The following is a 25,196-nucleotide window of genomic DNA, read 5'->3' on the forward strand; positions in this document are numbered from 1 at the left end:
ACAGTCTCTGAAAACCCAATGTCTTTTTACAATTTTGATACCAAAACTCAGCTGAGATTAAAACCTGACCTGAGATGATGGGAGACTCTATATTTATTCCATCTCCTTAGTATAATTATCATATATTTTCTGGCAGAAGGGTTCATGTGATTGATTGAAGAATGCTGCCCTAGACCCATTGGGTGATATAATATATGATTGGGGATTTTGTATTTTAATAGATCCCCATTACTTTTTCTTAGTTTGTAATCTTTGGTTTGTATCAGTATTGTACTTCAGAAAGAAACTGTTCTTGTCTCTCCTCTGGAAGAGTTAAAATGACATTAGAATTATCTTTTCTTAAAAGGTAAAACCTTTTACCTTATAAAAAATAGATTCTTGAAAATTCAATCAGTAAAGAGGCCCATGAAATAAGAAGTCAAAGTTCTCTGCTTCTACCTTCTCACTTCTCCTCTTTAATTACTCTTCTGATCACTGGATAACTGTTAAAAATTTGGCGTGTATTCTTACAGAACTTTCCCTATGCTACATACAAACATAATAAAGGAGGGTTTAAAAAATAAAAAGCAAATTTGTTAGTGAGGTTGAATAATTTTTATATTTTTTGAACATTTGTATTTTGTTTGCGAACTGCCTGTTTGTACTTTTCTGCTGTTTTTATTATCAATCTGTAAAGATTTAATATTTTAAAGAGATTAACTCTTGTCTCCCCTACTTTTACCTTCACACTTTTATTCCCTAAAAGTAATCATTGAATCATTGTTAATATTCTATTGTGTATCCACACTTGGCTCTTTTCCTATGTACATATAAATGTAATATCTATCTATTTGAAATTATATATCAGTTAAAAATAAAAATGTCTTATATATCACTTAAAATGTACAAATTATATATAGAACACATTACTATATTATGTATAAACTATTTGTAGTCTACTATACACTCCTTGCTTATTTTACACAGCAGTGAAAAATGTTAGGATCTTTTTAAAGGCTGCAATATATTTTCACTACTCCATTGAAGTACTATTACATTTCTCTGACCTTTATGCTCTTAAAATGCAGTGGAAATTTAGTTCATGAATGTGGGACAAAGTACAAAAAGTAGAACTGCTGACTTCAAATTTCTTAAAAGTTGTTCCAACATTTTCTCAACTCTTAGTATCTTTGCTGATTTGAGGTATCATCAATCTCAAATTATTATCAATGCAATATTAGTATCTTATTGTTTTAATTTCTATCACCCTGATCCCTTGTGAGGTTAAGCGTATTTTCATATATTTATTAGACATTTGGTTTTCTTCTCTGAATTTTCTTTGTATACCCTTTGCCTATTTTCTTCCCTATGGAATTATTTTTCTCTCTTATTTATTTCAAGGGGCTCTTTGTATATTATATGTGTCAACACAAAGCAGCGTTTTACCCAAGCATCTTTAGAAGGCGTTGGATGGCTCTAAAGTCCTCTCTCTTATTTGTGCACTTCCCATCCCTTTGCTGTCTTCTTTCCATTTACCTTTTGGCTAATCTATTTCCTTCTTTATTTGTATCACTAATAAACTGGAAGAGAGTAAGGGATATGAAATTAAATATTTGAACAGGGGTTATGACAACTTCAGTTTAGTTGAAAAGGATATGAAAACTCCTCATTTAATGTGCATGGACGATTTTGTGGGTGGTTCCTCTCTATTTCAATTTTTCATGAAGTGACTTTTTTTCTGAACCATGAATAATGACTGACTATATATTCCAATGAAAACAGAGAACTCACTGACATACTGACAGATGAAATGTAAAAAAAAAATGCAGTTAGTCATTTGGATGATCTAATGATCAAATACTTCACTAGTTAAATGAATGGTCAGTTACCGAATATTTAAAATATTTACATGACACTCCAAAATAGAAATATTTTCTTTAAGTAGGTGCTGTGCTAACCTATTTTTCATATTATAAAAACAAAAAAAAAACCCATAAAGAATATTAATTCCCATGGAAAGGACTGGAGCTGAAAGACAGGCCAAAGTAACACAATCTTGGAGGAAGAAAAGCAATCTAGAAATGTTAGATCTTTCAGGAAGGCATTTGGATTGCTAGCTCATGAAGATATATAGAGAAGGAAGAAGCAGATGCTTAATAAAATTGTTTAAAACAATAAGTTCCTATATCAATCACATAATCCTCCCCAAATAAAAAATTACTTTCCTTCTTCTCCTCCTGTTTTGTGTATGCCCAGCCATTCACATCTTTCCTTAACGTTTCTATTGTATTTTATTCAGACTAAATTAATAGACTTTTCTTGGTGCTAAACTAACTTTAATAAGAATGGAGTATTTTTAATGGCTATATTTATTGATAACCACTGGAAATTCTTGCGACCAAGAAATTCTTGAGACCAAGAAATTAAAACTTCTTTCTTTTTTTTTACATCATTAGAGAAAAATTTTAGAAGTATGTCTTTATATTTATTCTTACAAATTATATTATGGAGAATAAAGAGGCTATCATTATCTATCTAGGGATCAGATTACCTTGCACTTTATAATATTAAAAATACTTATTTGTAAGAGCAATTGTTACATTTTTATTGGTAAACTACTGTTTTCTGGGAAAACTTCATATACCTACATATATATCATTGTACTTCCTTTTTTTTTTCTTGCTCTAATCTGAGAACAAAGATTTTGATATTAGCTGAATACTGTTTGTGGTAGATTCTATTGCTTTAAACTTTCATTTTATATCTTTAATGTCTCTTGCTCTTGGCAAGTTGTAATTCAGGAAGGCGGAAAAATCAATCTTAGTATGAAGAAAGAGTTTGGCGGCCAAGAGAGTCCGCATTTGTGCAAACTAAATTTTTTCAACATTTATGAAGATTTAAGAAAATATAGAAAATATTATAGAACTGTTTACAAATTAGGATCTATTGCCTCTACCTTGAATCCTGAGGGTAGATGTTTATCTTCTTGTTTTTTTTTTTCAAAATCTAAGAAAATAGTACAATGCTTTAAAAATAGTTTATATGGGCCAATGAATCTTGTCATTTAGAATAAGATAGTCTTATCATGTGTTGGAAATTTAAGAAATTGTTCTAGTTATATTCTGTCAGAGTAAACCTCTATTTCCCACCTGGCTCTTCTGCACATGGGTCATCTGTTTCTATTTTCTGAACTAAGAAAGAGTCAGCAAGCATTGGGGCTCAGTCTGCTCACTCAAAAATACTGGTACGTGGTCATAAGGATTCTCTAGCAGTCCTCAATATGCTCTTCTTTGACAATGATTATACTTTACTTTTGGGGCATAAGTGACTAATTAGTGGCATTTAATAATAAAAAAGGTAACATGTCATAATGTTATATTACATTCAGAATTAGTCTTTGGGCTAATTTTAATTCAGGTTAATTTTTTTTTTTTTTTTTCTGCGGTACGCGGGCCTCTCACCGTTGTGGCCTCTCCCGCCGCGGAGCACAGGCTCCGGACGCGCAGGCTCAGCGGCCATGGCTCACGGGCCCAGCCGCTCCGCGGCATGTGGGATCTTCCCAGACCCGGGCACGAACCCGCGTCCCCTGCATCGGCAGGCGGAGTCTCAACCACTGCGCCACCAGGGAAGCCTTAATTCAGGTTCATTTTCCTTATTTAAAAAAGAAAAAAGTTTGCTTGGAAATGGCAAAAGGGAACAGAAGTGGTTGTTTTGTAGTGCTTCATGAACAAAAAATTGGAAAACCTAACTAATATATTTTGTTCTCTCAACATATGTTTTTCAGGAATACGAATGGGTTACTAATTAATTACCTAATTAATCAAACAATTAAAGTTCATTCATTATATATTTTTGTACAAAGAGAGTTTCATTCTAGGACAGATTTCTACGGTGGCATGTGACAGAAATAGGATAATCTTGGGTGACATAAAATTCAGTGTAACTAGTTTGTAGTGGCTGATTTAACATTTGACATAGACATCAACTCTGGATATACTGTTGGTTTGGGTGGTCAGTACCTAGTATGACGTGGCAGATGCATGTGTAAAACCTGTATTCTAAATATACAGTCTAACATGCTTTAATTCTCTGAGTATTCTGAGCATGTCCAGATGAGTTTTTAACTTTCAGTATAGTTTTGTTTACCCTAAATGTGTAACATAGCCAACCAGGGCCTTCCAGGGAAGACAAGATCCTCAAGGACCTGTTTAGACAGTTGTTTCTAGAAAAAAACGGTCTTTAGTCAAAGACTTGTCAATCCTATTTTTAAAGATTGATTAGGTAGCTGATTTTTTCTTCCTTCTGTCCTTGGAGAAAATGAAAAATAACAGGTGCTCTTCTACTTTAGACTAACCATTCATATACTTGATGACAGTTAGGTCTCCCTGGAGCCTTCTCTTTTCCAGGACAAATTATGCAAACGCCTTCAGTCTGTCCTAATAGGTCCTGTTTTTCAACCATTAAATCATCTTATTTTTCTTCCCTGTATCTTTTCCAGTTTCTTCAATATCCTTTTAAGAATATAAAGTCTTAAATTTGATACCTTTGCATATATTAGATCGGCTTGAACTTCAGGATATTTATCTCCACCTTCTAAGTCAGAGAGATGCTCACTATGACACACGTCAGTTGGATGAGAGGGATAAGAAGAGAAAGAGAAGCCAGGTGTGCAGTAATATTAGACTCAAGAGGTTTACACAATCAGAAATAATAGAAACTGTGCCTGAAGAAATGTCATAAGAGTTCTTTATAAGTCATTTGAGAAGATACCAAAACACTACAAGTATTATAAAAACAATCAGTTGCTTGTGTTTTTTCTTTGGCTGAATAACCTAAATACCTCTTTTCACTAATTATAATTCTGCAAGAGAAAAAGATTAGTAGGTGATCTCACATAATGCCAAATTCTGGACCAAAAAAATGTGTAATAGAGAAGATGAGAGCTGCTAATTCAAGGAAGGGCATAGGGATTCAGCATTACGGTGACCTCAGCTTAATTAAGAGCTAGAACTACTTTTTCAAGCATATATTAATGCCAAGTGGGGACATCTGTGGAATGTTACACAGTGAAGCTTTATTTTTTGGTTGGTATATGATCAGTAGCAAGAGTGTGATTTTGACTTTGCTGTCCTGGGTTAATGGCATTGCATTGTCTTCTCTGCAGCCTCACCTGGATTTTGGGTGATTGGCATGCCATAGTCATTTCAACCTCTCCATCCTATGAGGGCCAAAAGGAACCCATAAACTTATAAGCCAAGTTCCCCTCTATAGCTATTACTCTGAGAGCAGGTTTCCATTGTAATAAAAACCTAGAATAAAAGCCCTAAACTTTCTAGTCTTCCTTACTTCTACTTAAGTGTATGAGTAATTGAATTCTGTAATTCTTTGATAACTTTGAGCCTAAGGTCTTATCTATGCCCAAAGCAAAATACCTGGCATTTATCCTACTCTCTATCCTGGCTTATGCACTAGGAACAGCTTCATAGCCTCCAGAAGAGAGGAAATTCAGTCACTATAAAAAGATGGTACTGCGTTCTTTCCAAAATTCTCCGTATAGATCGACAATAAATAATAGGGACCACAACAAAGTCAGCTTATAAGAGCTTTAATTCTCCAGATGGAAAGCTTCATGACTCACCCAGTGCTGGCTTATTTTCACTTTAAGATGGGATAGAAATATTAACTGGCCATGCCCACATTGAAAAACCACAGGCAGATCTTAGAGGGCTTTTGCATTGAATGGTGTGCAGTGGTGGAATATCTGTATTTTGCACTAACCCCTCTTTGAAAGCTAATGCAGTACGGTCTTACCATTTTTGCAGACAGGACAACATTGTTCTGGTTCATAGACTGGGTTGACACACTCAGGAACTGCGCAGTCTGCTACAACACAGTGAACTTCATTGCTGGGCTCACAGCGACACCATTCACATGGAGAGGGCTAGGAACAAATCTAAAATTAGCCCCTTTTCTCCTATAACTTAATGCTTGCACATTCATATGCTGTCAGAAGACAAAACATCAGTGTTTATACTGGCTTTACTGTATCAACTCCATTTACCATGTGTATGATCACTCTTCCCCCATGGAAGGCCACCTGGACATCCAAGCAAAGGTGGGTTGCCATGTGCAGCTCAGGTTGCCGTGAGCAACCAGAGTGCTCATGTATGACTTTTCTTATGTCTTATGTTCCTACTTTTCAAAGGAAGGTTTGGACAACAAATATGTCACCTCCTGGTTTGGTTTCCAGATGCACTTATTGCTCTGCCTTCCTCTGGTAAACAGGAATGACACTGGAGCATGTGAAATAAGTTTTTGCCATTTTTCATTTTATTTCCTAAGAAAGAAAAGGATTACTGAGAAACAAGAAAATAGTAAATGGAGATCCGTACCCTTGGTAGAAACTCCTTTTCAAGCTAACCTAGACTCTAAAGGGCGTTTTTTTCCAATGTGAATTTTAGAGGACATTGCATTTGGGATCCAAACATCCAGGTACTGCCTCTTGAAAGATTTAGTGAATACCTTTCATCTTGCCTCCTTGCTTTTATGAATGGACTAAAATTGATTGACTTAAAAAGTCACTGTTGGGCTTCCCTGGTGGCGCAGTGGTTTGAGAGTCCGCCTGCTGATGCAGGGGGCACGGGTTCGTGCCCCGGTCCGGGAAGATCCCACATGCCACGGAGCGGCTGGGCCCGTGAGCCATGGCCGCTGAGCCTGCGTGTCCAGAGCCTGTGCTCCGCAACGGGAGAGGCCACAACAGTGAGAGGCCCGCGTACCGCAGAAAAAAAAAAAGTCACTATTTAAGAGACACTCTAAAAATGGAATTGAACAGTGATTAGTTTAGAGAAAAAAATTAAAAAGCAGAAAATTTTTGTCTTCACAGTACTTACCAACCAAGAATGAGTTTGGGGTTTTGTGTTTCCTTTCTAGAAACTTTCTATACCACAAATAATCTAAAGCAGTGGCCACTCTGTGACTATCTCATCCTTTATACTTTCTAGGTTTCCCTTCTCATAAAACAGAAATTGAGAATTCTGGAATGAGAACTTAGAGGTCTCAGAAGTTATACAGGTTTATACTTCTCAAAGCAAGCCATTTGTTCCTGGAAAATTCTGTCTCCAATTCTGTGCCACAGTGCCTCACTTCAAAATTGTGTTAATTAAAGTCCACAGCCTTTATCTCAGTGACTACTGTCCATAATGCCTGCCAGCTCTTGTTTCTTCATGAGCTTGACAGTTTGGGTAATACCAATGTTTCTTGACTCAGGTGGTCTGTGAGAGTGGAAGCCTTTCAAACTAATTATTTTTAAATTAATTTTCTCTTTGCTTTCTGCTTGAAGAATGATGGTCTAGCTTTCAATGAACTATTTTACTTTCAAATTTAGTAGAAACAAGAGAATTAGCCATAGAATCTGTGGAAGAAATATTGCAATTTCTTAGCATGGTCAGTAAGTTTATTGACGAGTACAGTTAAGCTCTTTACCATGTGGTTGAGTTGTGTTAAGTATTCCAGAAAAATCTACTGGATCATCCCAAGGGCGGGAAGTTTCCTGAAGCTCCCTCCACTGAAAACCTCAGTAAATTAAGGAAAAGGCTTTGTTACCACAACACATTATTTGACGAAGGGGATTTTAAGTGAGGAAACAGCGTGAGAGATGGATATTCTAGCTGCTATACTGCCTCTTATTTTGAAGTCCCAATGTGATATCTTAAATTCCCAAGCAGAATTGTCAGAGGTGTCTCCCTGTTCTTGATTAGTCGCAAAGTATTTTTGCACAGCCTTCTGAAGTACAGCAAGGACTTGGCCTGCATTTATTGCTAACATGAGAGAAAAAGGGAGTGGCTAATATTGTTTCTGTACCTTGCTCTTCCACAGTTGGGATTGTTCTTGCTGTTTCCCTTCTAGCTGAAGGAGGGGCTGATCTATGCAACTCCAGTGGACTGATTTTGGCACTAAAAATCCCAAAGAGCCCCTAGATTTTCCAATGCAAAATGTCTACCTCAGAGTAACTGTGGTCCTTGAGAAAGAGTTGGATAATTAGATTCCCATCACAGACTGAGGAAGAACACCATTCTGACTCAGACAATGTTTTTGAACATTATTAACTACTGGGTATCATGCTAGAGCAATTTCCTTATATCAACTTACTTATTTTTCATAATAACCCTATGAAAGAAGATTTGTTATTACCTCCATCTCACAGAGAAGGAAATAGTCTGAGAGAGGTTCAATAGCTTTCCCAGGTCCTGTAGGCAGTAGGAGAAAGGGCAGGATTTGAATCTAGGCATCCTAACTGCTATATGGTACTGCCACGTGATGGCAAGCATGGCTATTCTATGCACTCCCATCTGAGTAGTTTATTGTCCAATGTGTTGTACACTTCTTCAGGCAGACCAGATCCATAGGAATAACCATTAGCAGCTGAATGATTGATTTATAGAGGATAGATACTTCCTGTTAAAGAGAATTTCACTAACTGGGTTAGTTAGTGCATAGATTATTATGGAGCTGTAGAGCTTTTTTAAAAAAATTTTTTTAACATCTTTATTGGGGTATAGTTGCTTTACAATGGTGTGTTATTTTCTGCTTTATAACAAAGTGAATCAGTTATACATATACATATGTTCCCATATCTCTTCCCTCTTGCGTCTCCCTCCCTCCCACCCTCCCTATCCCACCCCCCCAGGCGGTCACAAAGCACTGAGCTGATATCCCTGTGCTATGTGGCTGCTTCCCACTAGCTATCTACCTTATGTTTGGTAGTGTATATATGTCCATGCCTCTCTCTCGTTGGAGCTGTAGAGCTTTTAAACTTTTTGAAAATGTGAGTTCGTAGAAAATTGTAATAGGCTGAAGTTAGGTTGCCACGAGGCTCATGTTCTTGGGGACTTGGGCACCTTCAAGTCTTGTAACCTGGTAGCTACACTCATGGTAGTTATCTGGGAGAAGCAATAACAGATAATAATCTAGTAAAGACTCCAGAGCCTCTGCCTGAAAATCAGTGGAGGCTGGATGTGTATACACTGGAGTCCTGAGAAATACTCTGAGAAAGACCTAAGACTATAAGGCTTAGTGATAAAAGGATGCCAGATTTTTAAAAGGGATTTTGAGTAGTGAGAAACATAAATTAGAAAAATTAGACTATCACCCTTGCCATTGGCAACTTCGAATCAGTCCTTCCCTGAACCTGGCTTTATTCGTATACCAGTCTCTCTCTTCCTGGCCCAGAATCTCGTGTCAGAAACATGTTAATTCCTCTTTTGTTATCATTCAGTTGTTTTTAGAAAGAACGCCTCTGTTACAGCCTATTTCTTCTCATCTCAAGCCTCTGTGTGCCTGCCTCCGCCCCTCCATACACTCTATCAGATTTAATCTACTGACCTCACACTAAAGCCCACTCCGTCCGCTCCAGCCTCGCCAAGTCTCTTTCCTTTCAGAAACTGGCCAGTTTGCACATCATTGTTTTCTTGCCTCGCTTGACTTCCTCTGCCACCCCAGCTTCCCACCGTGCTTCTAAAAAGGTGTTGCTTATACAGCCAGAAGTTCCTAGGGGTGAGCAGTGTGCTACTTTGACATGAACATTACTGTAAAAATCCTTCACATTTATTTACATTACCGTAAAAACCCTTCCCACCTTACAGCATAAAACTCTGAAAGGTTTGATGCTTTGAATAAATCTTTACATCTTAAGTACTGAGCTGGTTACAAATTTCCTTTTATCAGGCTCTTCAATGTGATAACTATAGATTAAATCTGAAAATATGGCCTGTAAAACCAAAGATTAAACAATAAAGCTATCCTTAGAGCAACAGAGAACACTGGAACAAGTACTTGAGAAAAAATTATTCTTACTAGCTATTTTTTTTTAGAAGAACATGTGAAAGTATGACCAGTACATGGCTTTTGTCAGTTAGAGATCTGGTCAGTAAGATGATTAAATGACACCATCCTAAAATTTATACCTGGAAAATCTTTTTTTGAGAAATCTCACAGAGCCTTTTATTTCAGTGAAAGCTTTGAAAAATAAAGTAACATTCAATATATATACGAACATTAACAAATAATTAAAATTACTTTTTAATTATTTGTTAACAATTAACAAATTATTTGTTAACAAATTTGTTAAGAAGTTATTCATGTTAATACAAACGTTAACACATAATTATTTGTTAACGTTTGTATAAGGTGATCTGAATATTATATGTCTGTTATGAATCTGTATGTCATTAGCTTAGTGGTTTTTGAATATCTAACGTGGGACTCTGTTTAAGCAGAAACCACGACTTTTATCTGTAGTTCTCACTGTCACTGAATATATCTGCATGGCAAATCCAAATGCTGTCCCAGCTGTTCCTAAAGTTCAGGGGGTTTCCTGCTAGATACATATTTATTTTAAAATTAATAGAATAAAATGGGGCTCTTTCTAAAATATTGGTTTAGGTGACTAGAATTCAAATCCTCCTCCTTGGTATTAGAATGGAAACATGGCAGCACACATCCTTTAAACTGTGGTTCACTTCTGAAGACCTTGAAGCTGAAATCCCAATGCCACTGACTGTGACTTTTGAGAATTCTAGGAGAATTGGAATTCCAGAACCCAGGAAACAGTAGAATGCTCCGCAATTTAAAGTTACTGAGAACTAGTAACTTAGATTAGCAGAGTGACTGAATAACTCCAGAAAAACAATCAAATATGTTCTTTGTGAGAATTTGTAATCTAATGGGGTCATCAAGTGTTAACATGGGATTATTAGAACGTGTTATTGGAGACTGGTTGCAAGGAAGTTTCCAGATGTTTATAGAAAATACACCCTTGTACTCTGAATACAATGAGACTTACTTATCCATACCTGAGGAGAGGCTGGACGTTTGGTCCACACTGTAATACCTCGTGGCATTGTTATTTATGTGACGGCTGTTACTGGCATTTTGCATGTAGGGTGCCTGGGAGGAAATGGCCACAGTCTGTAAGGTTTGTTATACAAATTCAAACCTCAAAGTGACAAGGGACATGGCAGTGTTCAGCTTACTAGTTTAATTTGGTAAGGTTTAAGATAACAACACTCTTACAAGTTAAGGAATTTTAAATTAGGAAAAACCGAAAAAAAATTTTCATTTTGTTGGCTTCGTTTCAGTGGCTGTGGTATCATGGTTAAAAGCAAGTTCTCTATAGCCTTAGGACTTGAGTTCGAATCTCAGATGCTTTAGTTGTGAATCTTGGGAAAATTACATAGCCTTTCTGTGCATTAGTTTCTTATTTATAAAACAAAAGAATAACAATATTACTGGCCTCACAGAGTTACTGGGAAGCACATAAAATATGTAAGAAATATAACATTATTATTATAATTCACTTGCATACTTAGCTAGTGATGGCTTTCTGAAAAATAATTCAAAAAATATAAAATTGGAAGCACACAACTGTATTTAAAAGAACATTCAGGTTATTTATCTTATTCAAAGTAGTATATGATTGCAGAGGTGGTTGCAATAAAGTTTTATAGGACTTGGTTTGGTGGTGAGATTTGTGGACTAATAGAATTAATCATGTCAGAAACACACTGAAGAAAAATTCTTATTAGAAGCCTCTAGATAAAGAGTAATTGTGAATGGTTAAAATGACCATTATAAATCACTCAGAAAAGAAAAGAAAGGCAACAAACCTATTTTCTTTTCTTGAAGTCTCATCATTTAGGTGTCAACTCAAATGCCCTCTCTCCGGGGAGCTCTTACACGACTATTCCTCCGTCATCTTTCTCCAACACATTGACCATTCAGTGCTCTCGTCAGTTTATGAAATTACCTTATTGATTTGCTTCTATTTGTTTATTTTTATCTGCCTTCCCCATAATGTATAAGCTCCTTACAGTGTACTGTTCTTGGCTGTATTCTTGGCACCAAGAAGATATCTTAGTACATAATAGATACTCAAGAAACCTTTGTTAACATATACGTAATTAATTATGCATATTCTGTATTTTCTTATTTGTTAAACCATACCTCTGGGCAGTTTCACCTGTGTTTATCATACATGGACAGGATTGTGATTCAATAAGATGTTTGCATTTTACTTAAATGTTGTAAAGGGCACTTTGAGGGGGAAAGGTTTCTGATTATGAGTCATGAAATAAATATTTGGCTTTCGGCATTATGGCAATGAATAATAAACTTACTTTCTATAGGTAATTTGAAATTCCTTGAATATCCATCATGTGGATCACCAGTTAAGTCAATTTTCAAGCACTTTACTGACTAGACTAGCAGTTGATGATTACAGACTTTGTTGCACTAGAAAACACCATGATAACTAAGATGAAAATACATGTAGAGGTATTGTTAAAGGGTCTGAGGAAAATCTAGCCTCATTTTATAGTGTGTGTCAAATTTAATGATTACCTTTTTTTTGTGTGTGTGTGTGTGTGGTACGCGGGCCTCTCACTGTTGTGGCGTCTCCTGTTGTGGAGCACAGGCTCCAGATGCACAGGCTCAGCGGCCATGGCTCACGGGCCCAGCCACTCCGCGGCATGTGGGATTCTCCCAGACCGGGGCACGAACCCGTGTCCCCTGCATTGGCAGGCGGACTCTCAACCACTGCGCCACCAGGGAAGCCCTAATGGTTACTTATTAAACAAAATGATTTTAGTATATTATAAAATATTTTTCAGAAAGAAGCCTTGATTTTTTTTTTTTATTGGAGTATAGTTGCTTTACAATGTTGTGTTAGTTTCTGCTGTACATTGAAGTGAATCAGCTATATGTAAACCTATATCCCCTCCCTCCTGGACCTCCCTCCCCCACCCCATCCACCCATCTAGGTCATCGCAGAGCACTGAGCTGAGCTCCCTGTGCTATCCAGCAGGTTCCCACTAGCTATCCATTTTACACATGGTAGTGTATTGATGTCAAACCTAATCTGCGGGTTCATCCCACCCTCCTCTTCCCACCCTGTGTCCACACGTCCGTTCTCTATGTCTGCATTTCTATTCCTGTCCTGCCCTGATTTTAGACATGTCCTTTTTCCTAAAGGATGAGTTAAAGTACAAAGTCCAACAAAACACATGCTGAATACTCTGAGAAACAAAACTTGATTCCTAGAAAGTCCTCTGTGAATATTGTTGAAGATTGAATGGATGGATACATAAATGGATAGGATATATTCTTTTTTTTTTAACATCTTTATTGGAGTATAATTACTTTACAATGGTGTGTTAGCTTCTGCTGTATAACAAAGTAAATCAGTTATACATATACATATGTTCCCATATCTCCTCCCTCTTGCGTCTCCCTCCCACCCTCCCTATCCCACCCCTCTAGGTGGTCACATAGCACTGTGCTGATCTCCCTGTGCCATATGGCTGCTTCCCACTAGCTATCTATTTTACGTTTGGTAGTGTATATATGTCCATGCCACTCTCTCACTTCATCCCAGCTTACCCTTCCCCCTCCCCATGTCCTCAAGTTCATGCTCTATGTCTGCATCTTTATTGATAGGATATATTCTAAGTGCCAAGTTTTAGCATAGTAACTATATCAGTGGCTTTCCTTCTGTCCAAGTGATAGTGGGCCTTTGATCCACGTGGCACTCCATTTCTTTGATAACAGGTAAAAATTTTCAGAGAGAACACAGCGCAGACTGCTTTTCCAAAAACTTCTTATTAAACAACTATTTAAAATCTGATCTCTACCAAGGAAATGATTCTGCTTTAAGAAGCACTCTTCTCTTAGAGATAATTTATGGCATAAATTTCATCACTTTATGGAACAAATCTCATTACTTTCAGACTCTGAGAAATTTGGAAGACTCTATTTCAAAGTTGCTGATGTCTGTCAGAAATCTCACTGTTCACTTCATTAAAATATACATTAAATTACAGAGTACAAGAGTATTTAACATCCACTGCCAATCCTGTAGCCAGTAACTTGCATGTGGCAGATGTCACCTAATAATCAATGGGTCCAATGGATTTTAACCAAAATTCACAGTCATCTGAAATAAGACCCATTGTGTCACTGATTAAAATGCCCCTCATTGTCGTATGTCTAATGGGGTTGTGGTGACCTCTTCAGTGATTTGTCCTATTGATTGGAGCATATTTGAAACACTGAGGTTTTAAGTCTAATCAATTTATGGACATAGAGCTGGAACTTCTTTATGAATTTCAATACTGCTGAAGCAAATAAAAAAACAGATGCATAGATTTTTTTTTTATAATCACCTCCATTGGTCAGCAAATGTGTATGATTGTATCATTTGAGTAACAAGTTTAAGTAGTAGATATTCTTTCTGAGAAGTTGGTATTTTGATAATATATGCTGGAATATTATTTCTAGGGTATCTGTCAAAAACTACTTCATGCTTGTTGAAAACAGAAACATTTTAGTCAAGCAATTGTAAAGAGTGCACATAGCTTTGCCCATGTAGATACAGTAAACTAGGTAGGTAATAAACTAAAATTCAGAAATGATATAAATTTTAAAAATTATTTATTCAGCATTTTTATTAAATGTGTATTATACACAAGATAATGTATATACGGTATACTAAGATGAACTCCATAGCTAGCCTTCCCTCAATAAATGGCAATAGTGACAATCTAGATGTCTATAAAAATAAGTTTTGAAATGAATTGATTATTTATAAGAATAACTGATGGTACTATTATAATGGAAGACAGAATTATGAAATTTAATCCTTCTACTCATTTGCATTTACTCTGAGCTAATGTAAAACACAAGAATATTGCAAAAACAGTTGATGAAATACCCAGTCTAAAATTATTATCAAGTACAGAAAGTTTACTCATTCTTTAAAACTCATCATTATAGTTGCAACACAACAATGACATTATATTAATGTTTTTTTCTCTAAAATATTTTCTTCTAAAAATTTATTTAAATATATTTTGGCATTTGTTTTAAGGACAGGCAACTCTACAATTATATATTGCGTATTCTGATAAACTGATGGTATATAGAACCATTTTTTTAATCTGAGTATTTTCAAGGAGTTTTATGACAATAAAGTATAGCTTTTTCTGAAAAATGAAGACCAGCATAGAGAAAAATAAAATATAGATAAGGAGAAGGTAAGCAAAAACCACTCTTCAGTTGCAATCACAGATGTATTTTTTTAAGTAGGCAAATGCACACTTAAGAAGAAATATCAGTGTGTATTAAAGAGGAAAATAAAGGATGTTTTAGTTGCCTCTAAGATCTTCAAAGGAGAACCCAAAGGTGTAGACAAAGGCTAGCAGATTCAAGATAAAGATTTTGATAAAGTATTGATATCACACCTATACCTGTGAAATAGCTTAGAAAAGCAGCAGTCTCTAGTTCTTCACTGATGCTCTGGATTGACAATTGCTTTTAGTACAAAGGTCTTTGACAAGGAACTGAATATTTCAAGTACAGCCTGTATGTCTCCATGCTAAGGATGTTCCATTTATTACCCATTTATGCAACAAGGGAAAAGTGAGCAACTGCATAACTTCAAAACTTTCCTGTTGACACTGTGAAGGACAGACTGTTGATAGCAGTTAAAAGCCTATCATCTACAACAGCATTAAAATAAGGTCATGTGTGGGTGGGGGAGAATACATCACCGTGAGAATTCTACAATGTGAAAGTTCACGTAAGAGACAAATACGATCAGTTCTATTCTACAGGAAACACTGAGCGAAGGTGATAACAGAGAGGGCCATAAACTCTAGCCTTCTAGCCTTGCATGGATGATACTGAATTCACGGCTTTTCAGGGTCTGCGGGGTGGGGGGTATAGGCACTCCTATACAAAAATCCATTTGTATTGGGAATGCCAGTCAGATTATTACTTAACAAATCTTTTCTTCATTTTCCATTTACTAGTAATATTCTTTTCCATGTTATAAATAGAGTAATTAAAAATTAATAAAGTGCTTTATAATTGCTAATATTAAAATATTTTCATTTTAAGTCCAAATAGCAATTTCCTACTGTATTTTATACTACATTATTTGATGCTTAATTCATAGCTTACACCTTATTCCACAAAAAAATATTGGGATGGCTTATGGGCAATAATATGAAAGAATATTGTAATTGAAAATTACAATATTGTAATTGAAAAAATCTTGAGTAATTTCTTGATTAAACCTTCTGACTTTAGTGTGTATCTTTTGTGCAAGTAAAGCAGAAGCAGTCAAAACTTTGTAGCTGTTTATAAAAATTGTTAGTGCTACGGACCAGTGGAATTCAGCCCAATTCCACTGGGCTGAATGGCCCAATGGAATTCAGCTATTGGATAACGTAGAGTAGGCACGTTTGGAGCTTAAGTCCTGCCATCGAACACTGTTGTATTACCTTGGACAGGTTATTTAAACCCACTTGACACTGGGGTTTCTTATTTGTAAGATGGAGTTAATAATAACATAATATTAAGAGAGCTCTAATTTTCCTCATTGGATTCTTGTGAGACAAAAAGGAAATAACGTAATATTTTGAAGAAGCTTGTAAATTATGCAGCATTGGGTAAATGACTGACATTGTCATCATAGCTTTCAACTTGACCAGTGGTTTTTTTTGTTTTTTAATTTCCCTTTGTTCATTTTCAGTGGCTGTGTATTTCTTAAAAAGTATATTGATCATAAATTATTTTTATTAAATTATCACATAATCATTTCCAATATGAATTATTTGAGATATTAAATTTGTAAAGAATATATATTTTAGTTTTGAGAGCAATCTGTGTTGCATCTCTAAAATGTAGCAATGTTTGCACTCAGATTGTGTTTAGACTAAGAATGACATTGGGCAACATTTTTTCGATAGTTAATTAGATTCTTATTTACAGCAATGAAACTTCAGTCTTTCATCAGAGTCTTGCCAAAAACAGATTTGCAACAGGGTAACTTGAGCTCACATTTTTTGGAGTCCTGATTAAAGTATCTTCTAGTTTCAGTGTGAAAGGCCTAGAGTCTCATTAACAAAAGGAAAATTCTCTGTGATTGTCCTTTTTCTCCCTAAGGAAGTTTTCTAAATCTCAGCAGTCAAAGGTTTACTATTTTAGCAGACCTTTATTTTTAATGTTGGGAAAAAATTAAAGTTAGACTGAACAATTTTAATTTTTTCTCTGTCCTATTTAACATACAGTGAAAATAAGTGGCATTTCAGGGAGCTGGGCTGTCCTCTCCTCATACAGAAATAGGACTTCATTTGGTAAGCACTGGGAGTTTCTACAATGACTGTGGTATTTCTAAGGCCGCAAAAAAACACTTTCAAGGCCCTTTTTTCTTTATGCGGGCCTCTCACTGTTGTGGCCTCTCCCGTCGCGGAGCACAGGCTCCGGACGCGCAGGCTCAGCGGCCATGGCTCACGGGCCCAGCCGCTGCGCGGCATGTGGGATCTTCCCAGACCGGGGCACGAACCCGTGCCCCCTGCATCGGACTCTCAACCACCGTGCCACCAGGGAAGCCCTGTTGTTGCTTTTAATTTGTGTTTTCCTGATGCAGAAATTTAAAATGAAAACAATAACTAAATTTGCAAAAATATTCCTGGTCAATCCTTACTGCATTCAGAATGTAGGGTTTTTTTTTTAAATAAATAGTAATGCACCTTAGATGCACCCTTCTTTATTGCCATGGGAGTTTTTTAAGTGAAGCCAATTGAACCATGTAAAACGTGGAGCAGGCAAAGAATTTCCCTCATGTTAGCAGTGCACTACATTTCCATCAGAAAGATATGAGACTTAACATGAAATATTTCAGAGTGATAATTGAACAGGTATTCCAGAATATAGGATGTGCTCACTCAAATGAAAAATAAGCCATCTCTATCACATTTCTTTCATAATGTCCATAGTATACTCATGGAATCTGGGCAGGTGTAATGGAGCATTAGAATTAGTCAGAAGCCTCCCTTCTTGTTTATAAAATGGGAATAAAAATATCTCAGAACTAAATCATTCAATGAAGGAACAAAGATGCACAATATTTCATAAAATTGTCAACAATTATTTGTATTTCCCTCAGGCACAAATCTGGTTGTGTCACTTCCCTGACTCAAGCCGTTTGGTAATTTTCCACTTGGTCCAAGCTTTGCCCCAAGCTCCTGAACCTGGCATCCACATTGTGAGCGGGTGCCACACTCTCTTCTCTCGCTTGTCTCTCACTTTTTATCTTCTCTATACCCTCTGCTCTGGCCACTTGGGTTAACTCACTTTTCTCTGAACGTGCTTTCCATTGACTTTTGCCAATTTTCCTGTTTTGTCTAAAATGTTTTCAGTGCACTGAAATCCTCACTCTTAGGATCTTCCTAAGCTCTTCAGACTGAATTCTTTCTTTCTTCATATGAGTTCCTAGAGCAATCAGCCCATGCCATCTGCTATTAGTGGTACCTGTGTTATTCATTTTGATAGACTAGGCGTACCTTGATGGTCTTATACATTTTTGTACACCCCCCCAAGACCTATCACCTCTCTACATGTCAGAGACATTTAGGACATCTAATGGAATCAAACCATGGATTATATAAGTTGACTTGAAAAGATGTTAGTGAACTTAATAAGTGAGCAGACAATATACATATTTTCATTTATTAATATAATAATATATCTATTATATTACAGTAAATGAAAAATACCTACTTGTCACACTGTCAAAGGAGAGCAGATGGGATATCAAAATATAAGACATTTTTATCATCTTTGCTTATCTATTTCATCCGAGAATGTCATCTTTGCTTATCTATTTCCATCCGAGTAAGTGGAAAGTTATTAAATTATCATACATCAATGCAAAGAGCAAAGCCGTACGCCTTGGAGACAAATGTGCAAAGAGACTTAACGTGTCTGCTGTTAAGTATGTATAATACATTTAAAATAGGCAAATTTAGATGCCTTTGAAGATTTACACACGTGGAAAGACATCCCCGAGACCACCTATAAATGAAGTAAAACCTATACCTAACAGTACCCAAAGAATTTGTAACTTTGAAGAATGCGGGTTACATGAAAGTACAATTTGAGGGAAGTAGAAAGGGAAGAAGAAGAATTTGATCGTAGATCAGAAGTTGGCAAACTTTTTCTACAGAAAACCAGACAGTAAATATTTTTGACCTATTTGGGTCATATAATCTCTGGAGCAACTACTCAGGGCTGGATTGCAGCCTGAAAGCCACTATGCACAATACATAATGAATAACCATTGCTATTTTCCAGTAAAACTGTACTTATAAAAACAGGTGGTGAGCTGAATTTGGCTAATGGATTGTAGTGTGCTGATCCCCGTCTTAGATTTTTGGTTATATGTAACTGGCGTCATCATTATTATTTTGAATAAGTCATTTTCCATTTAAATTGCTTTATGTAACACAAATTAATAAATTACCATAAATAACCACATTTGCTGCAATTTTGGAAACTTTAAAAAGGACCAGGCAATAAAAGATAAGCTGAGATATATAGATTTTTATCATTAACTGCCCATCTGAGTCAGATAAAGGAATAAAGGATGATCTTGGTCATCAACAAAATACTTCTTAAACTGTTTCATTGAACGCTTATGAACTTTAAGATGTTAATAGATGTTCAGAGAAAAAGTATTCTGCTGTTACATAAATCTGTGAAATACTGGACTTAAATACAGGTAAGTAGTAATAGTAGTAAGAATGTCAGATAACTTTTATGAATCCCTTATTGTGTTCCAAGTAGTTTTTACTATTATCTCTATTTTAGAGATGTCTGCACTAAGACATAAGAGGTAAAGTAATGTGTGCCTAGGTCACTTAGCAGGTAAGTGGTAGAACCTACTGTAAAATAGTTTTCACCATACTGTTGAGCTCTTAGCTGTTGAGCTGTGTACATACTGACTCTCAAAGCTTTAAAAAATGTTCAGGCACTGTTAGTATATATTAATATATACATTCAAGCACTGCACATTTCCAAGAGATAGTAAAGGACGCATCATTTCTCAAATTTACTTGACCATGAAAAAAAATAAAAAATCCTTACTAAAATTCCAGCTGATCATTAGAATAATCTGGGGAACTTTAGAAAAATATAAATTGAAATCATTTCAGTTGGCATTGTTAGCATTGAAGAGAGAGAGGTCAAGGGATGTGAATTTTTGCAGCATTCTTGCCTTAGATGATACTGATCATATGCCAGTTTAGGGATATCCCTTTGTTCTAATGCCATGCAACTAGAGATTTTTGTACACTCCATCCATTTTTCATACTCCACTCCTGTCATGTAGTGAGAGGTGGGAGTTTGCAGAGTGAAAAAAATCAAGAACACAGGTCCTCAGTTCCTAAAATCGACTGTATGGCAAGAGCAGCTAATTTAGTTCCTTTGTTACTTCCTAGTATAGTCTCCGTGAAAATAAGTAGGTAGTGTTTAATATATTATAATTTTATTTTGGCCTATATTGTTTGCTTTAATTACAGAATTTTTCATTTTTAGACAAAGGGTCCTCTTTTTATTAGAGCCTTTGTAAACTTAGGCTCCTTTTGCAAACTGTCCTCTATCTGTATCAAAGACAGATTTTAGATATGGCAATATTTTATTGTTCTTGTCAGCTTGTAACTCTGGGTTGTCATGGAGCTAGGTCCTGATATCACATTTCTATAGACAATTGGATGAAATAAATGTTTGCATCCAATGTATTTATTGGAAAGGAAGATGCAAGTGAGCATTAAACCTGAAGGCTTAAAATGTAGATAAAAGACCACAGGAAAGAAATATATTTATATTGCCTTTGCAAATAGTAAGCTATGCCAGCCATTGTGGTGTTTTTACTAAGTTTCTGTTGGTCTTTGTTTTACCATCTGTAAAATAAGTTCAAAGTTCTTTTCCATATCCAAAATTCTGTTGTCGGCTCTTAAGAGTAGGAAGGACTTAGATTTAAAAAAACAGCAACAACCCATAATGCTTGCCTTTTATAAATAGAACTTGTATAAACTCAGATACTAGAAATCCAATCCCATGCCAAGAAATAACAATCATAGCCAAGGGTCAATATTAAAGCAAAATGGTTTCAAAATCCCAACCAAGTAATGTTTAATTAAAAAAAAAACACAAACTTTTGAGCAGTCAGAATTGTTAACTATAAATTGATATGCAATACTTTAATTTTCTAATTCCCAATACTATTAATTCTTCATAAAACATATGATGACATTATCGTGCCCATCCTGTAGATAGAAGGATTAAAATTATTTGAGTTTTGTTCATGGTCTCATGACGTAATAGGGAGGAAATTAAGAGTTGTGTTCAGTGGATTTGTATCCACTTTAAACAAATTTATACAGTCATAAAATAACATCTAAAAGCTTTTTCAGGACATAAATGAATTTTTTTGTCACTTTAGTACTTTATTCACTCTTCGTGGCATCATTAAATTCTTGCAAAGATGGCTTTATTGTGATGTGCTATATGGCAGGCTGGAAGCAAGGAAATCAACACTGGTGATATGTGAGACTGAGATTACTGATGCTAATCAGTGGATTAATAGTCCAAAGTACAGACTAAAATAAGCCAGTCCCCAATTAATAATGACTAAGGCTTGAGAAAGATCACCTGGATAAGCAAACCCACTGATCACTTCAAATCGCCTCTAGTTATTTGTTTCAAGCTCTTCCTCGAACGCTTGGCAAAATACAACTAAAAAATAGACCAATAGTTTTTTCTTGTGCTGTCCTTCATAAAACACACTGCCTGATATATAAATCAAGCTATAGGGAAACAAAACAAAACAAAAATATTGTCAGGGAGAATAAGGAGGAGTAGAAAAAGATTTTCTTAAAGTAAGAACATTTCCCAGCTCCCTCAAATTTCACACACATACACATACAACCCATGTATGAAGCAATTTCAATTTAGACTGTATATAGATTAATACACAAAATTTGCACAAAATATGTAGACCTAATTTATGAAATAAGAGAAAAAAACATGCTTGTTAGTATCACACCATTGACTAATTATGTGTTTTGGTGAGTAAAACCACAATGAAAAATAAGCAAATTTCTGACATATTCAGAAGCTTGTACAATTAGAGTTAAAGTTTGGAGGGGAGACTACCAGGTCACTCTCTTTTCAGGTTCATCTTCTCATAGTATTGGAGAGTCAATAAGGAATGGACAGCAAAGTCTACACACAGCTCATGACTGACCTCAAGTCTGAGGTAGTCACTAGCAGTGATAAGCTCCGCAATTTCCAGATGTGGCCGCAGATCAAACACCAATCTCCTGGTGCGCCCAGGGAACAGAAGCCCATACACAAATCTCTGTAGTCATGCTTATCACACAGTTATCACCATTAACGGCAGCATCTTGCCGAATGAAGGACAGTGATAAAAATCAGTGGGTGAGTCTATATATAACTAATCAAAGGGCCAGCTGATCATCAAGTCTCTTAAAATTTAAAGTAAGTGACTTTTTCAGACTATTTCATCCCTTCAGGGGTTAACTTGGAAGCCATTTATTCCTACAATTCTAATCCCTCATTTTAAAAAGTGTTGAGGGTCATTTCCAGTTCTCATCGGAGCTTTTGAAAAATTATTTCAAAAATCTGGTCTGTTTTCTAGATTTAATGTAGTTTTGTAGAATTAAAACATGTCAAGTGAGCACAATATAAAAAGAAAGAGAAAGGTTTGAGGAACTTTATAAAGTTTTAACAAAATTGACTTCTAATCTTTGAAACTGGTCAGACATTATACAAATTGAGCAGAGGCTCCCTAGTTATATACAAAGATGGATATTCCCCATTGAGAATTATCCACTTTGAGCTTGTTTGTTGTACAGGCTGAGGGCTGAGCTTCAGAGGAGCAACCGTCATTACTGGTTAAGATTACTTAATCTCTGTTATTTTGTAGCTACTTGAAAGGAGAAGCCATTCTTGAATTCACTCAAAGGCAGTTTCAGTATTAAAAACTACAGCATGTTCTGCAAAACAAAAACTGCATTTTGCAGAGTCAGTGATTGTGGAATTAGCCTTTTCAATCTCCCAACAAAGACCTCAATTATCTTTGTTGTATGAAATTATGATGTTTTCTAGGACTTTCTTTGGATGAAATCTTACAAATGCCCCTGTTTGTTCCATTAATCATTTGTTGAGAACTTGTATATCCTCTCTTGGGAAAAATATCTTTAAAAATTCCACCCATATTCTTAAAATTCACCCATTTCTCTGTTATTAAAATAAATACAGAGGGTCAAAAAATGAAAAAATAAAAATAAAAGAAACCCTTCCAGTTGTTAGGATGAAACTTTCACTGCCTTGCCTCTCATATTTCAGCAGGACATAACACATTTGATTCCATTTGGTGGCATTAAAATACATACATACATGCAACCTTCATACCTCTGGAAAGATGCATTCTGTACCCCTCTGTCCAGTACAAACATCTTAGTTTCTGTGCCTCTCATAGAAGCTGGTGCCATGGCAGATGAGTGGGTGGGGTACAATAAGCTGTATTTCTGCAAAGTGTTAACTATTAGTCCCTTCAATTGAGATTTCTTTACAGCCCCCCATTTTTTTTCCTGTTCTTTCACATATTTGGTTATCAGTTCCTAGAATGTGTTACTTTTCCATTCTTTCTCTGTATTAAAACAAACAGACATTAAAAAAAAAAAAAAACTCCCAGTCCTAAATTCAAAAATCCTTTCTACTCACTTTTACAGATTTCATGTTACATTTAATGTCCATTAATGTTAATTGGACATTAATGATGGGGGCATAGATTAATGAGAAAGTTGGGAAACCTGTCTTCCTATGAATGTACCCACTGAAGAGTGAGTCAGTTCTAAACTTTAGTTGGCATCAACATTTTTTATGGGTGTGATGATTTGGCAGAATACTCTGAGTGATTAATTTTCTGTCCTCTTTGCTGCTTTCCTCAAGATTTAAATGTTAAATCCAAAATTCAGGGCAAAAACTAGGCAGCTTACCACAGCATGAAAACATGTTTTTTTTTTTTTTTAAAAAAAAAGCAATAACATATTTACAAAATGCAAAATGAGAAAATAATCACACTGAACCTATTAAAAATAAAAACCAGAAACCTGCTCAACTGTCAGTGTCTGAAATAAAACTAAAACAGTACAAGTTTTAAAGTATAAAAAAATCCAAAATGGCTAATTCTAGCTGAGTAAGAGTTATAAAAATACTGAGCAAAATAAGAAATTATTTCTCCATTTAAGAAACTCAGCATGAGATAGTTATCACAGAGCCAAAGCTGATAGAACCTACATTTCCAATCAAGTTTTTCTGTAGGAAATGCTATTGTAATTTATTATTTATACTTCTTATTTCTCAAAAAGTAGGTTCCAGTGTCATTTTGCTTGAGTACACATAAAAGAAAGATGAGAAAATCTACTATACAATGACCTTTAACTTAATACAATATTACCAGAACACTGGAAAATTTAGAGTTTTCAAAAAGGGTAGAGAGAAAGCCATTTTCAAAGCTTGCATCAATGTGTTGAAAAAACCCCAACGTTTATAAATAACATTATTTTTTCCATCAGGTGACACATGTATATCAATTTTTTTAACCACATTAAATGTTTATTTTTTACTGAGGTATAGTTGATGTACAATGTTATAAGTTTCAGGTGTACAACATAGTGATTTACGTTTAAATTTAGTGATCAGAAAAGACTGAAGTAGGGACTTCAGTATGTCTTTGTAACTGTATAGAGTGAGACCACACAACTAAAACCCTGGATGGTCATTACAACACTTGGGATGGAGATGCAATGCAAGATGAATATTGGTTAGGAAGGGGTAGGGGAGAAGGAGTAGAAAGTAGAAGCAGTATGGAAATATATGAACAATGCGTGTCATCTTTAGGGGTCCCAAGAGCACTCTTTACCTGAAGCTTGAATGCTTCTCTAATTAAAATGGGGAGGTCAACACATAAACAGAAATTAAGGCATTTTAAAGGAACTTTTTTTATTCTATGTGTTCAGTTATAACCTGACTCATTTTGTTCACCAAAATATATTAAATACCTGTTATGTGGTTTATATGGGGCTGGGGTTGGGAACAGAGGAGGAAAAAGAAAACACCGCCCCTAGCCTCAAAGGGTTCACTGTCCAGTGGGAGAGACAGGTCCTTTCACTTTATATTATTGCAGTGTGACAGAGGTGGTAAAGGTGGTGAAGAGTTTATATTCTGAAGCCAGAATGCCTGGGTTTGAATCCTAGTTCTTCTACTTTAGATATGGTGTTAGGCAAGCTGCT

The 25,196-nt window shown here is 35.7% G+C and overlaps 1 protein-coding gene across 1 annotated transcript in view; it reads right to left on the reverse strand.

Annotated features, from left to right (window-relative positions):
* The window catches only part of VWC2L (von Willebrand factor C domain containing 2 like), a 149,264-nt gene that overhangs the window by 119,984 nt on the left and 4,084 nt on the right, over window positions 1-25,196 (reverse strand). Inside the window, exon 2 of the mRNA XM_019938882.3 lies at window positions 5,791-5,920. Coding sequence (XP_019794441.1) covers window positions 5,791-5,920 — 130 coding nt within the window. The remainder of the gene's footprint in view (window positions 1-5,790; window positions 5,921-25,196) is intronic.

This window comes from Tursiops truncatus, chromosome 7 (genome assembly GCF_011762595.2).
Source record: "Tursiops truncatus isolate mTurTru1 chromosome 7, mTurTru1.mat.Y, whole genome shotgun sequence".
Lineage (NCBI taxonomy): Eukaryota > Metazoa > Chordata > Mammalia > Artiodactyla > Delphinidae > Tursiops > Tursiops truncatus.